Source organism: Pan paniscus, chromosome 13 (genome assembly GCF_029289425.2).
Source record: "Pan paniscus chromosome 13, NHGRI_mPanPan1-v2.0_pri, whole genome shotgun sequence".
Classification (NCBI taxonomy): domain Eukaryota; kingdom Metazoa; phylum Chordata; class Mammalia; order Primates; family Hominidae; genus Pan; species Pan paniscus.
The window spans coordinates 127,523,250-127,538,975 of NC_073262.2; the positions used below are offsets into that span (position 1 = coordinate 127,523,250).

At 39.6% G+C, this 15,726-nt stretch overlaps 1 protein-coding gene across 12 annotated transcripts in view; it reads right to left on the reverse strand.

The window, feature by feature from the left end:
• Nucleotides 1-15,726, reverse strand: part of DOCK10 (dedicator of cytokinesis 10) — a 277,788-nt gene that overhangs the window by 142,998 nt on the left and 119,064 nt on the right. For all 12 annotated transcript variants that reach the window (XM_055109148.2, XM_034955285.3, XM_034955280.4 and 9 more), the window contains exon 3: nt 9,161-9,250. In XM_055109148.2, the coding sequence (XP_054965123.1) occupies nt 9,161-9,250 (90 nt within the window). The remainder of the gene's footprint in view (nt 1-9,160; nt 9,251-15,726) is intronic.

The window sequence follows — 15,726 nt, forward strand, 5'->3', positions numbered from 1 at the left end:
AAACCCTGTCTCTACTAAAAATTCAAAAAAAATAGCCGGGCGTGGTGGCGGGCGCCTGTAGTCCCAGCTACTCAGGAGGCTGAGGCAGGAGAATGGTGTGAACCAGGGAGGCGGAACTTGCAGAGAGCTGAGATTGCGCCACTGCACTCCAACCTGGGCGACAGAGCGAGACTCCACCTCAAAAAAAAAAAAAGAATAGAGGTTTGGCCATGAAAAGAAAACAACTAATTTATCTGATCTCCTGGAGGGTTTAATATTTTCTTTTTCTTCATTAGAATCAGCCTGAATGAAATGCACACCCCGGTTCACCCAATTGTTGATTTCTGTTTTACTTGAACTACATTGTGCCTCTAGTTTCTGGTGATCTCCTTGGATCACATTTACATTAGCATTTCTCAAAGGTGTTTCTTAAAGATACTTGGAGAAAAATGGACAGAATTTCTACATGGTCAAATACATTTTAGAAATGTTTCATTTCATATCCCCTTCTAAGACAGTCTTGATGGATATTAGCTAATTAAAGACTCTGAATGTGTGTGTGTGTGTGTGTGTGTGTGTTTCTATGTGTGTGAGACACTTAGGAACATCGTGCAGACCTAGCCTCTTGCAGAACATTCTGTGCCTACATAAAGTTGGCTTCTGCCCTGATTTAAATGAGTTGTGTGTGTGTGTGTGTGTGTGTGTATGTGTGTGTGTGTATTTTTTATGGACAGCTAGAGATTTCAACAACATTTACTTCACCTTAAATCATATTTGTATTTACCATTTAGTCTTGGGTCCTGTTTTCATTTTTGTTTTTTCCTTTCCAGAATTCATTTCTGGTTTGAACCCCTTGCTTAAAATCTGAACTTTTCCTTGCCCCGGTAACCTAGTACTATTTGGATGAAGACAGTACATAATCATCATCGTTTGGGTGTGTGTGTGAGTGTGTGTGTGTGTACATGTGTAGATGTGGCTGTAGAGATAAGTATTTGCTTTTATTCTTTTTTATTTTTCTACGGACAGAGTCTCACTCTGTTGCCCAGGCTGAAGCTCAGTGGCATACGCATGGCTCAGTCATGCAGTCTCAAATTCCTGAGCTCAAGCCATCCTCCTGCATCAGCCTCCTGAGTATTTGGGACTGCAGGTGCACACCATCATGCCCAGCAAATTAAAAAGTTTTTTTTAGAGATAGAGTCTCACTATATGGCCCAAGCTGGTCTTGAACTCCTGAGATCAAGCAATCCTCTTGCCTTGGCTTCCCAAAGTGCTGGGATTACTGGTATGAGCCACTGCACCCAGCCTGCTTCTGTTCTTTCAATGTTATCATACCTCCTAAGTCCCCAAGAGTTTTATGCCATGATCAAAATGAGACTTGGATGAAGTCTCCTCACTTCATCCCGCGGGAAACCTGCAGCAGCGTTGGTTTCCAGAAATCAGAGAGGGCTTTCTTGTCAGAGTAACTTGCTACCTTAGTACTTTGTCAGTATTTCTCTCAGCCATTCAGCTGAAGTGGTCCCTAGACCTTTGTTCCCTCTTGAGCCACTGTATTATTCTCAATTCTTTGCTCCCTCATCTCCTTTTGTTAAGAGAGACTGAACCAAGAGCTTGGTTTTAATTAGTGTGCTGAGCTTTCTTCCAACTTTATATGATCCCTTTGGGTATATTAAAATAAAAGCTTCGTTATAGAAGTTTTGCTTAGGAAGTTTGCATCCTATTTCTAGATCGCTTTAATTGCCCCCCTCTCCTCCTCAAACCCCTTGTGGGAGTGGTGCTTGTTTTATCATGGAAGTGTTTAGATATTTTTTATGGTTATGGATGTTCATTTTAAGCCACTTAAGCAGATTCAGATAAAGACAATGCTCTCCAGTAGTTGTTTTCCAAGTGTTTTCATACTATTGCTATATTTATTTTCAGAATCACAGCATTAGGATTTTTCATATCCCTATTTAAAGATGGAAAAACTAAGGCAGAAAGGTTAATAGTTTGCCAAAATGAAGGATATGTTCCCTTGTGAGGAGTGGAAGTACCCTCATCCAGTCAGGCTAGTGAGCATGTGGTATAAAGGAACTTATCAAAGGATCAGAGACAATAAAATGTGTAAGAACATGGAATATGACATCAAAGATAGCAGAGCCTTAATTCTGGCGAGTTCATTATTCATTCAGAGCCTGTTTTCTAGGCTGTAAAATGAGGCAGTAATACCTATTTCACAGAGTTCTCAAAAGTTTTCACATACACACAATGTATAAGCAACTGTGTACTCAACTAGAGCTTGATGTTAACATGCAGTGTTTTAATGGATGTGAAATAAGCCTATGCTTTTGTGTGGGGAATGTTTAATTTTACATTTAAGAGATAGGGAGGAGAATTAATAACAGATAAAACAGAAAAGGAAGCAGCTGTTCATTTTAGTGAACTCCCATTAAAATATGATGTCATTCAAGATTAAAAAAAAGAAAAGAATGCCTAATGCCTTTCATGAGAAGCTGAGAATTGTCAAAGTAGAGAGCAGTGAGAGAAAACTCAAATTTTTTACGGAGCTGGATGTGTTGAAACTAGATTCTTGCCAATCTGTTGCCTAGCAACCATGGTATTTACCCTTGCCACCCCACAGTGAGCCGCAGGGCAATGTAGCACAGGGTGGACCAATAACGTTGCTTAATACACTTGTGGTAGGTCAAGCAAGTGTTTCTACAAAGCTCTACAAACGTCAATGAATTCATTTCAGTGCTAGCATAATCTAGTTTCAAAAATCCAGCCAATGTTCCTTAAAGTGTGGCCCACTGACTGTATGCATCAGAGTCACCTGAGCAGAAACCACAGTGGGGCTGTGAGGGTGAAGACTCAGAGAAGTTTTCTTTCCAGAGGAACATAGCAATTTTATAGCAAAACACCCTATTGGCAGTTAGCATCGCAGTTAGGAGCCCAGGGACGGAGCTGGTGGCATGTGTCCAGATGTTGGATCTGTCTATTCCTGGTTGTCTAATGCTGGCTGGGCAAGTTTCTTAATATTTCTATGACATAGTTTCCTTGTTATTAAAAGGTGATAATGATGATAATAACAAACATATGTTTGTAATTGCTACAAGTAAAGGGCTTAGAAGTGTATCTGGCACAAAGTAAGCAGTCAATAAAGGTTAGCTGCTATTAGCAATTGGGGTCAAGACTTTTTGCAGTGTAATTCTCTGGGACCATTTCCCAGTCTTAGCTCAGCTCTTTGGTGACCTCTTTCTTTTTATCTGCTGTCTCCAGGCCTGACTATTCATGTTCCATTATCATCACGGGATATTTGTAAGCAGGGCTTATCTTCTTCCCATCCTATAAAGCACAGGTTTCACTTTATCTTTATCCTTAAAATCAAGGACTACTATGGGAGTTTTTGCAGGGTTTTCAGTACTAGTGACACAGAAAAATTAGCAGGAAATAAGGTAGTTTTGTCCCAGTCTTCCTCCTTTCTCTCTCTCTTTTTTTTTCTATTTTAGATCCATACAGTTGAGAAAAAATATGATAAGAAGATTCATTCATGTTGCCCAAGAGAGTTGAATGTTCTGTCCTGAGCTTTGCAACATAAAAGTTTAGCAGATATTTCGGATCTAGGGCGAAAGGCACTCTACTTGGCTTCTCCTTGGAGCAGTTCTTAGAGAAGTAAGATGCTGAGGTACAAGAGAGAAAAGAAGTCTACAAGCAGTTGAAAGGGAATTAAGGTGGGAACAAAAGTGAAGGTGAGAAATTTCCCCCAAGGAGCAATAATAAAATAAAGGCAAATTTTGTTGTCAACTTGTCCTCACCTGAAGGTGACATTCTCAGAGAACTACGGATAGATGAAAAGATCTATCTGGACATTTGAAGTTGTGAGGTAGAAGCTCTTGAAGCACAAGCAAAACTGAAGGCCTCTGGGAACCCTAGAATAGTCCTTTGAAGTCTCTTGTGTTGTATGGATCCACTTATCTGCTTTTCATGCCATCTTTCCCCTGGAAAAGTAGCTACACTTGAAACCTTGGTTGGATCTAGAGATTGGGGATGAAGGTTCTGAATGGTCCCAGAATTTAGAGTTCAGGCTAACTGGCCCCTATCTTGAAAGCATGCCTGGCAATAAAATGAGGCAGTGTTAATAGGCAGGAGCTGAAGGAGGCTGGCAGCCAAATCCAAGGCTCTGAAAGCCTTGGGTTCTAGAGACTCAGAGCCACGAGCTAGGAACACTTGTTCATGTGAGAGCAATTGGAAACTGCTGAAAGCTGGAAATATACAAACGCCGTATACACCCCCAAAGAGAGCAAAAGGACCATGAAATGAAAAGTTCCTAAAACGATAGAAACATTTATAAATCCGTTGTAGTTGGATTAAAAACAACTGATAATGGACTATGTTTGCTGAATGTAATTGACTTCTATGACAGAAAGACAAGCCCAACAGGTGGAATCCTAAAGCAAGACACGCATGAGATTTTGAGTGCTCCACATGCCATTTTCATCAGCAAACTAAAACAATAATAATAATCATAATAAAGAATCTGAAGTAGTCTTTTAGGTAATTATCTAATGACTTGAAGAATTATGTTGGATTTTTAACTTTTGCAGACAAGTTTAGGCAACAGGCTTCAGTTGCTTCCAATTCTGGCAGCATTTAAAAATACATTTTTTTTTTTTTGAGTGGAGTTTTGCTCTTGTTGCCCAGGCTGGAATGACGCGATCTCAGATCACTGCAACCTCCACCTTCTAGGTTCAAGTAATTCTCCTGCCTCAGCATCCCAAATAGCTGGGATTACAGGCATGTGCCACTACTCCCGGGTAATTTTGTATTTTTAGTAGAGACAGGGTTTCACCATGTTGGTCAGGCTGGTCTCGAACTCCTGAGCTCAGGTGATCCACCTGCCTTGGCTTCCCAATGTGCTGGGATTACAGGAGTGAGCCACCATGCCCAGCTGCCCCCATCTCTACTAAAAATATATTCTAACTAATTTTTTCCAAAATAGCTTTTAAATTACAAAATTTATGTGTAATATCACAGCAGAAGAGAATTATATAAGTTGAAAATCAATCTCTCCCCTCCCACTAGAGTCCCAAACTTGTGAGGTAGCCAATGTTATGAGTTTGATGTGTGCATTCTTTTATACTTTTCCTAGCCTTATATAAACATATTTGTGTATATATGTATAGGTTTTATATCTTTCGTGATATCATACTACAATTCTGTGACTTGCTTTTTTCTCCTAACAATATATTATGGGCATCAGGCCGGGCATGGTGGCTCACGCCTGTAATCCCAGCACTTTGGGAGGCTGAGGTGGGCGGATCACTTGAGGTCAGGAGTTTGAGACCAGTGTGGCCAACATGGTGAAACCCCATCTCTACTAAAAATACAAAAATTAGCCAGGCATGGTGGTGGGCGCCTGCAATCCCAACTACTTGGGAGGCTAAAGCAGGAAAATCGCTTGAGCCCAGGAGGTGGAGGTTGCAGTGAGCAGAGATCGTGCCAGTGCTCTCCAGCCTGGGTGACAGAGGAAAGACTCCATCTCCAAAAAAGAAAGAAAAAAAAATCATGGGCATCAAAACTAAGCTATTTAAATAGATATAATTTTTTATTTGTTTTATATTACAAAATATAAATGTGAAAAAATTTTAGCCTCACCCTTATTAATTGATAATTCAAAATTTCCAATGCAGCATATATGTCTTATGAATTACATTTCAAAAGTTACAGATGTGAGTATTTCAAACATCATGTGATCGTGTTTCTTTCACTATATTGTTATTATTGCTAAATGGTATTTATCTTAAAATTTTTCTTCCCTAAAATTGTTCTTTTAATTTCTATTTCCATGACTACTAGTGAGGCTGAGCAACCCTGTATGTCTCTTAGCCTACTGCATTTCTTCTTTTAAGCAGCCTGGCCATATCTTTTGCTCATATTTTCTCCGGTTATTTGTCTTTTAAAAAATTAATTTGTAGGATTTTGAATACTAGGAATGTATATATTTATATGTGAGTGTGTGTGAGTGAGTGTGTGTGTTCAGCAAAAGACATAATGAGTTACAAATGATTTCTCTGATTAAATATTTTATTTTGACTCTGTTTATGGTACTGTCCATTCGTCATATACAAATTTTAATTTTTTATTTGGTTAAATCTGTCAGTTTTCCCTAACTTCCCACTTAAAAATGTTTTCCTACATTTTTATAACCTTTGTTTTTATTTTGTTTGTTTGTCTGTTTATTTATTTATTTATTTGAGACAGAGTCTCACTCTGTTGCCCAGGCTGGAGTGCAGTGGCACAATCTCTGATCACTGCAAGCTCCGCCTCCCAGGTTCACACCATTCTCTGGCCTCCCCCTGCCGAGTAGTTGGGACTACAGGCACCTGCCACCACGTCTGGCTAATTTTTTGTTTTTTGTTTTTGTATTTTTAGTAGAGACGGGGTTTCACCGTGTTAGCCAGATGGTCTCGATCTCCTGACCTCGTGATCCGCCTGCCTTGGCCTCCCAAAGTGCTGGGATTACAGGCATGAGCCACCGCACCCAGCCTATAACCTTTGTTTTTAAAACTTAGACTCTTTTTTTCATCTGGAATTTATTTTTGTATGTAATATGAGATATGGACACAACTTTATTTTCTTCCAAAATGGATAGTTGAGTAGTATTTGTTGAATTGGCCACTCTTCCCCAGAGACTTTGAAGTGCCATCTTTACTATTTCTTACATAATACTATGCACTTAAATTTGTTTTAGGTATTTTTTGTTTCACTGGTTTATTTGTTCATTCCAGAACACAGAAAAAGATGTAGAGTGCCCTAATTTATTTTTTAAAGCTAGTATCTCTCTAAGGAAAGGAAAAAAGAAAACTAGAGCCAAATTTCACTCATAATATAAACTCCAAAATTTGAAATAAAGTAAAAACAATTAGAAGGCAACTCGGTATTAAGGTAATAATACAACTTGAAGTAGAAAGTTTATACCAGAAATACAAGTAGGGATCCACAGGACAACAGCCCATTGATTTTATTACAGTGCTGACTAAAACAGAAAAGCTGTTGTATTAATAGGACGCATATGCATGTGATAACAGGGCAGCCAGTCTTTATAAACACTCTAAAATTTCATAGAAAGACACCTTTTAAAACACAATAAAGAAACGCCAGAAACGAACATAAAACACCATCTTTCATAAAGGATGAAAGAATACTAAGGTCTTCCCCTAAATTCAAGAAAAAGACATATTGCCTGGTATTAGCATTATTATTCAATATTGTTTTAGGGATATAAAATAATAGAATAAGATAAAAATCAAAGAAACAATATACTTATTAGAAAAGAAGAAAATTTTACTTGTTTACGCCTACACACCTAAGAAATTAAATACGAACTATTAGGATAAGAGTTTAGCAAGCTAGTTATTTATATTAGGAAATCAACAGCTTTTGAAAAATATCAGTAATTAACAGTAAGAATTAATTCATTAAGTAATTAACAGTAAGAAAAAGAAATGGAGTTTTAAAATTCCACTCAGATTTGTGACAAAGTTATAAGGACCTTAGAATAAATTTTACAACAAAGTTAAAGATCTTTATGAAGAAAATGCAATGTATTTCTGAAGAATGCACAAGACCTGGTTAAACTTCCCCGTTAGGAAGTCAATGTTATAAAAATGTCAAATCCTGCCTAAGTTAACACATATTTATTGCAGACCAGGTTTGAATAAGTCTGATTGTCTGGTATAAAAAATTATTTGCCAACTTTTTTAAAGAATAGTGACACCCTACTGTATGCTAAGACTTTCTCTAAGGCAACTCTAAACAAAATATTATCATACTGATATCACACACTATTTTTATCAGTAAATGTGAAAACAGTATTCTCAGATATCCTGATGTTATCTGAGTCTGCATTTTTTCTTTTTTCTATCTCCTTAAAAGGTATTGTAATGCAATGTGAACTTTGGGAAATACATTCAAAATAATGGAATTGGGAAAAAAAAGACCGATAAAACAATGATCTGAACTGAACAGTACAACAGAAAATATGTACAGTCATATTTGTATTAATATGTACATTAATAAGGCTAGCTTATGTAACATAAATATGTTAAGAGCCGAGAAAAGATATTGCTATTGTATGCAGCTTTAATGAATTCCTAGTTGGGACACACCACTTTCTCAGGATTCAAGACTGAACTTAGATTCCACTACTTTCAGTTTGACCTGTGCTGGGCTAAATTTTGTCACCATTTTTTCTATAAGGAAAGGATAAGCATCATTTATTTATTCAGTAAACATCTGCTAAGTAGCTGCTATGCACTGGCTCAATTCCTGCTCTAAAGCTGCCTGGAGTCTGGTTAGAAGAGAAAGAAGCTGTTTTGTAGGCCTCTTATACACCAGTAAAATGCAAGTCAATGCTATACCCAGAGATGTTCTATCAGTCCCTGATGTTGTTTGGCTATGTGTTCCCACCCAAATCTCATGTTGAAATGTAATCTCCAATGTTGAAGGTGTGGCCTGGTGGGAAGCATTTGGATCATGAGGGTGGATCCCTCATGAAAGGCTTGTGCCATCCCCTTGGTGATACATGAGCCCTAGCTCTGAGTTCACATGAGATCTGGCCATTTGGCTGGGCACAGTGGCTCATGCCTGTAATCCCAGCACTTTGGGAGGCCGAGGTGGGCAGATCACTTAAGGTCAGGAGTTTGAAACCAGCCTAGCCAATATGGTGAAACCCCATCTCTACTAAAAATACAAAAATTAGCCTGGCATGGCCGGACGCGGTGGCTCATGCCTGTAATCCCAGCACTTCAGGAAGCTGAGGTGGGTGGATCACTTGAGGTCAAGAGTTCGAGAGCAGCCTGCTCAACATGGCGAAACCCTGTCTCTACTAAAAATACAAAAATTAGCCAGGTGTGATGGCGTGTGCCTGTAATCCCAGCTACTTGGGAAGCTGAGGCACAAGAATTGCTTGAACCCGGGAGGCGGAGGCTGCTGTGAGCAGAGGTGGTGCCACCACACTCCAGCCTGGGTGACAGAGAGACACACTCCCTCAAAAAAAAAAAAAAAAAAAAAAGACATCCACTAGTTAGAATATTTGGAATTATCTATTGAAAATGAGAGGAAGATAATAATAGTAAATTGCATTGAGAATCCCCTGGGAAAAAGCAAAAGCCTTAAAATAAAGCATTGGAAGCATCACATTTACCTCCTTCACCAGTAAATTTTCTGCCTTGTGCTCTGCATCTTCAGGTACTGTTGAGTACAACGTGCGGATATCCCAGGAAACTGTGGCTGCCTGAAACGAACAATGAAAAGAAATTGAGTCCTCCGGCTTAGAAGTGTCGAGCAGACCAGCACACTGAACACACAAAAGGGAAGTCTTTTAGATCTTAGTATTTAAAGTTAACAGAAGACAGAGACACTTCTGTAGTTCTTCCCAATTTAATCTCTAGGAGAGAAGATGCAGACATTTATTGATTACCAGTACTAGTATTTTTACAACAGTTACTGTTTTATTAGTGCAGCTCATAGTTTTAAGCTGTTTCCCCCTTTGCAGAAAACAAAAATTTAGGCATCTGTATGTTTTCAATTTAGCTTATTTCTATTGGAATCTTTTTTTTTTTTTTGAGATGGAGCCTTGCTCTGTCGCCCAGGCTGGAGTGCAATGGCGTGATCTCGGCTCACTGCAACCTCCGCCTCGCAGGTTCAAGCGATTCTCCTGTTGCAGCCTCCCTAGTAGCTGGGATTACAGGTGCCCACCACCACCCCCAGATAATTTTTGTATTTTTTAGTAGAGACAGGGTTTCACCATGTTGGTTAGGCTGGTCCTGAACTCCTGACCTCAGGTAATCTACCCTCCTCGGCCTCCCAAAGTAGAATCTTTTTTATTATTGCTGCTAAGGCTAAAATAAATTTGAAATGAAGAAGAAAACTTACAAAATCAGCATTATTTTAATAATATCATAAATAATCTCAAATATCAAAGGATAAACACAGTCCCTTTTAGAAGCTAACTGTGCGTGTGTGCGTGTGCCTGTGTGTGTGCACATGTAGTCGTAGTTAGGGGTGGGAAGGAAGAAAGAGTGTTTAGTAAATCTGAACCTTGAAAAAAATAGGTTGTGTTTTTGGTGTCTTTATTTTTGCTGAAATAAGCAAACTTTTTCAACTTCCATGCTAAATAAACAATATTCTTTTAAATGAATATATGTTAATTAATATCTAAAGTACTTCTTAAAACATCACAAACAGAATTTCATAGATTATTGCCTCTTATATGTCTTCAGTCCATGAAGCACAGGAGAATGAAATGCCCTAAAACAGCAAGTTTCCACTTCCAGCCATCTGCTTCCTTTAGTCTGTGCACCTCAGTAGTTACAGGGATGCTCAGGTGATAAGTCTGTGACATCCATGGTACCAACAGCTGAGATCTCGTATATTGCACATCCCCCAAATCACAGCTATTCATTTAAACTGCTCTAGATTAGCTGTTGGAACAGATAAGAATCTCCAAACCCATCCTCAGTATTGGAGAAGATGGGTAGGGAGGGGTCAAGGGAGTTTTGTCTTCCGAGTTCACAGCCCTTGCTGGCAGCTCTGCCACCAAGGGCGGTGTCTTTCCCATCATTCCTTCTCTTCCAATCCTGGACTCTTATTTTCTCCAAATCTCTCCTTTCTTCACTCCTGATGTAAGCTCGGTAAGTGCAGGACATTTGATTTTATTCACTTATAACCTCAGTGCTAGTTGGATACCTAAATGATTCTTTGTTGAATTTATTGACTGTGTGTACATGTGTATTCCATAAGAGGATGAGAGTGTGTGGGAGCATATATGAGTGTGTGGGGGTTGTGTGTGTGTGTGAGCATGTGCAATTGGGTGGGTGTGTCTGTGCAATGAGTGTGTGTGGAGTGTGTGTGCATGAGAGTGTGTTGCATTTGAGTGCGTGTGTTCGTATGGTGTGTGTATGTGTTATGTGAGCATGTGTGGTGAGTTTGTGGTGCGGTGTGTGTGTGGTGTGCGTGTATGTGTAGTGTTAGAGTGTGTGACGAATGTGTATATGTGTGAGTGTGTGTGGTGAGTGTGTATGTGTATGTGGTATGAGTGTGTGTGGTGTGTGTGTATGTGGGGTGTGTGTATGTATGTACTTGTGGTGTGTGTGTAGTGTGTATATGGTGTATGAGTGTGGTTTGGGTCTGTGAGCATGTGCAAATGAGTGTAGTGTGTATGTGCAATGAGTATGTGTGTTAGTGGGTATACATGAGTGTGTCACATTTGAGTGCGTGTATGTGTAATGTGAGTGTGGTAGTGTATGTGTGGTGTGAGTGTATGTGTGGTGTGAATGTGGGCATGTGTGGTGTGTGTGTGGCGTGTGTATATGTATGTGGGGTGTGAATGTGTGTATGGTGTGTGTGGTATGTGTGGTGTGTATGTGTGGTGTGAATGTGTGTGGTGTGTGTGTATGTGTGGTGTGTGTGTTTGTGGTAAGTGTATGTGTATGTGTGATGTATATACGCACAGTGTGTGTGTGGTGAGTGTATGTGTGGTCTGTGTGGTGTATGTGTGGTGTGTGTGTGTGGGGAGTGTATGTATGTGTGGTGAGTTTATGTGTATGTGTGGCACGTATATGTGTGGTGTGTGTATGTGTGGTGTGTGGTGGGTTTGTATGTGTGTGATGTGTATGTGTGGTATGAGGGTGTGTGGTGTGTATGTGTGGTGTGAATGTATGTGGGTGTGTCATATGTGAATGTGTGTAGGTTTGTCTGCATGTGTATGTCTGTACACATGTGAATGGGTGTGATGTGTCAGTGTGAGTGTGTGTGGTGTATGTGTGGTATGAGTATGTGTGATGTGTGTCTGTATATGTGGTGTGAATGTATGTGGTGTGTGTGGTATGTGAATGTGTGTAGAGTGTGTTTGCATGTGTATGTCTGTACACATGTGAATGGGTGTGATGTGTCAGTGTGAGTGTGGGTGGTGTGTATGTGTGGTGTGAGTGTGTACGTGTGGTGTGAATGTGTGTGGTGTGTCTGGTATGTGAATGTGTGTGGAGTGTGTCTGCATGTGTATGTGTGTACACGTGTGAATGAATGTGATGTGTCAGTGTGTATGTGTGGTGTGAATGTGTGTGGTGAGTGTTGTGTGTGTGTAGAGTGTGCGTGTGTCTGTCCACGTGTGAATGGGTGTGATGTGTTGGTGTGAGTGTGTGTGCATGTGCACATGCATGTCGGGAAGCACGGGGTTTGTATCCTGTGAAAGAGGAAGAATGTCATGTAGATTTAACAAGATCAGAGGATGAAAAATAATGAGAAAACTAGGATCTAGAGACATCAATGATGAAAATGAATGCTCGCCCTAAAGCACAGCTGTGGACTGAGCTCCCTGGGCCACTGCACTTGCTCCAGGATTTAACTGCAGCTGTATACTCAGAAGAGGCTGTGGCTACCAATTCAAACCAGGCATAGGTGCAGGGAGCAAGCATAGTGCCACGGATGGAACAGGGAGCCGTTGCTTTGCATGCAAAGTAAGATAGAGCCAATTTGGATCTTATTATTTACATTTTACTTTTTGTTGCTGTTGTTGTTGAGACAGGGTCTCATTCTGTTGGCCAGGTTGCAGTGCGGTGGTACAATCACAGCTCACTGCAGCCTCGACCTCCGGGGCTCCAGTGATCGGCCTCCCCAGTAGTTGAGACTACAGGTGTGCACCACTATGCCTGGCTAATTTTCACTTTTTTTTTTTTTTGTAGAGACAGGGTCTCACCATGTTGCCCAGAATGGTCTCCAGCTCCTGGACTCAAGTGATCTGCCTGTCTCGGCTTCTCAAAGTGCTGGGATTACAGGCATGAGCCACTGTGCCTGGCCTACATTTTACATTTTTAATTCCTTTAGAGTTCCCTTCTTCAAGTTGCTTATTTTATGCTATTCACTCTGTTAGAAGATAAATAGTAAATAAACTATATTGAAGTTTTGGAGTAGAATATTAAGAACCATGCCTAAATTGAGCTTTGGGGATTACTGCTGAATTTAAATGATCTAGGATGCCTTTGTTTCCTATTCGGATGGATAATTTACAGATATATGGTGTTACTTGCTTGGTTTCCAGGGAATATTACATATTATAATCTACTGGGAACATTAGACATTTTTCTTTCTAATTAAAAAAATTCTATATTATGGCCATTATTAATAAAATTTGTATACAAAAATGCAAGCTATTCCTCTTTTCCATTTTCCACTAGAGTATCCATTGTTTTCTTGACTTTTTAAAAAAATACTTTAAGTCTGATGGAGAGTAGAGTAACATGACCCAGAATTAAGCTTATAATTAAGTAAAACATAAATAATAAGATCTAAATTGGCTCCATCATATTTTGCATGTGACACAACTACTCCCTGTTCCATCTATGTAGTAAACTTACTGTCCCACTACGATCACTGCTCTGTGACATAATAAAACAAAGTGGGCCGGGCACGGTGGCTCACGCCTGTAATCCCATCCCTTTGGGAGGCTGAGGTGGGCAGACCAACTGAGGTCAAGAGTTTGAGACCAGCCTGGCCAACATGGGAAAACACTGTCTCTATTAAAAAAAAATTATATATATATATATATATATATATATATATATATATATATATATATATAATGTATATACACAAAAAATAGCCAGGCGTGGTGGCGGGCACCTGTAATCCCAGCTACTCAGGAGGCTGAGGCAGGAGAATCACTCGAACCTGGGAGGGGGAGGTTGCAATGAACCAAGATCATGCCATTGCACTCCAGCAATGTTGCTGGGCAACAACAGCAAAACTCCGTTTCAATAAATAATAATACTAACGTGAACACTTAGCTAATTTAAGAAGTTTTTTGTTTGTTTGCTTGTTTTATTGGTAAGTTTCTGGAATGTAGGCTTGGGTTCCCCATAACAGTAATCACATGGCTACTAGATTAGTAATGTCCTATAGTTAGATAGGCCCCCAAATACATAAGGTAATGTTCACATCCAATTTATGAGACTGCGAATTAATTCAGGTCGAGTTACAAAAATTGCTTAATCATGTGTACAATGCCTGGTGGTCTCTTGTTATAAAATGATGTTGACTTTTTACTAAATGAGACAACAGGCTGAATTATGCTCTTGGAACCATGTGATAAACCTAAAACATTATTTTACAATATGTGCAGTTATTGCATATCTAATATCCTGTGCAGGTTACACAAGGTATAGGAAAGAGAATACATGTATGATGTATGCCCATAACGTGCTATTGATCTTAGTTGTATTTTATTATAATGCTGGAGCATTTGTCTGAAAAAGTGCAAGGACAGCCAGGCGCTGTGGCTCATGCCTATAATCCCAGCGCTTTGGGAGGCTGAGGCGGGTGGACCACCTGAGGTTGGGAGTGTGAGACCAGCCTGATCAACATGAAGAAACCCCGTCTCTACTGAAAATAAAAATAAAATAAAATAAAATAAAATAAAAATTAGCTGGGCATGGTGGCACATGCCTGCAATCCCAGCTACTCGAGAGGCTGAGGCAGGAGAATCGCTTGAACCTGGGTGGCGGAGGTTGCGGTGAGTCGAGATGGCGCCACTGTACTCCAGCCCGGGCAGCAAGAGCAAAACTCCATCTCAAAAAAAAAAAAAAAAAAAAAAATATATATATATATATATATATAGTGCAAGGACTCCACAAGTTTCCACTTTAAAAACTGTGGCACTTCTTCTCATTTTAGATCTCTTTAATGTGTCTCCACTGAAGCAAAAATGAATTGATCAAATACAAAGAAAACTATAAACAATCATATCTGGTAAGGGTTTTAATATGGTTACAAAGAATTTTTTCTTTTCTGAGAATCAGATGCTTTCAGACCACTACAAATTGTCTTGACCACAAGAGATTTCCTGTTCTCTTTTATAAAACTCTGGTCAACAATTAGTATAGCTCAATAGCATAAAAGGGATCTGAAACTGCAGTGGAACTCAGCTGAGCTTCTCCTTTGGTGGGAGGATTTCATAAGGAGCCTATCTATTGTCCAGAGATCAGGCATTTGGAAATAAAAACTGTCCTGAAATGATGCATGCAGGCCTGTGTTTACAGTTTCAGGTCCATGAGATCCAGACATCCTCCCTTGCAGCCCTGTCACTTTCTGGTTCCTTGTAGCCTGCAGTGGGTGGTCTTGGAGGTTTTGTTACAGCCACCAATCTGCTGGCTACACTGGCTACAGAAGACTTCCTTCCAAGCACATCAGGACTATCTCTCAATTGGCCAAAGGTCACTGTAAAAGTCTAAAACAGGGCTGCTTATCCTATCTTGGGGCTGAGAAAAGCTTCCTCTGACAGTATTGTAGCTTCCCCCTGTTCAAAAAGGAGGACAAAATGATGGTGTTTAAAGTAATCAATCAGTCTAAGCTTGGGGAGTTATAAGCCTCACAATAAGAACTATTAACTAAAACTTCGTGATTAATGACCCTCAGCATGTGTTTAAAAGTGATTTTAACCTAAATTTCTCAGACATCGATATTGCCTTTTATTCTATTAGAGAATGTCCTTAGATTACATTAGTTGCTTGAAAAACATCTTTTACCACATTCAGAAGAGTATTGTTGTGATTTTATTTTACTTATTGTTTAAATACATGAGAATATTACTTTAGTACCTGACTTGTGCTTTAAAGGGAAAGCCCTTCTTGTTTTGCTGGGGTTAAACTGTACGGCAAATATACAAATAATGAACAGTTGTCTATTACTTGATAGCAGTCATTCCTGCCAAGTTAA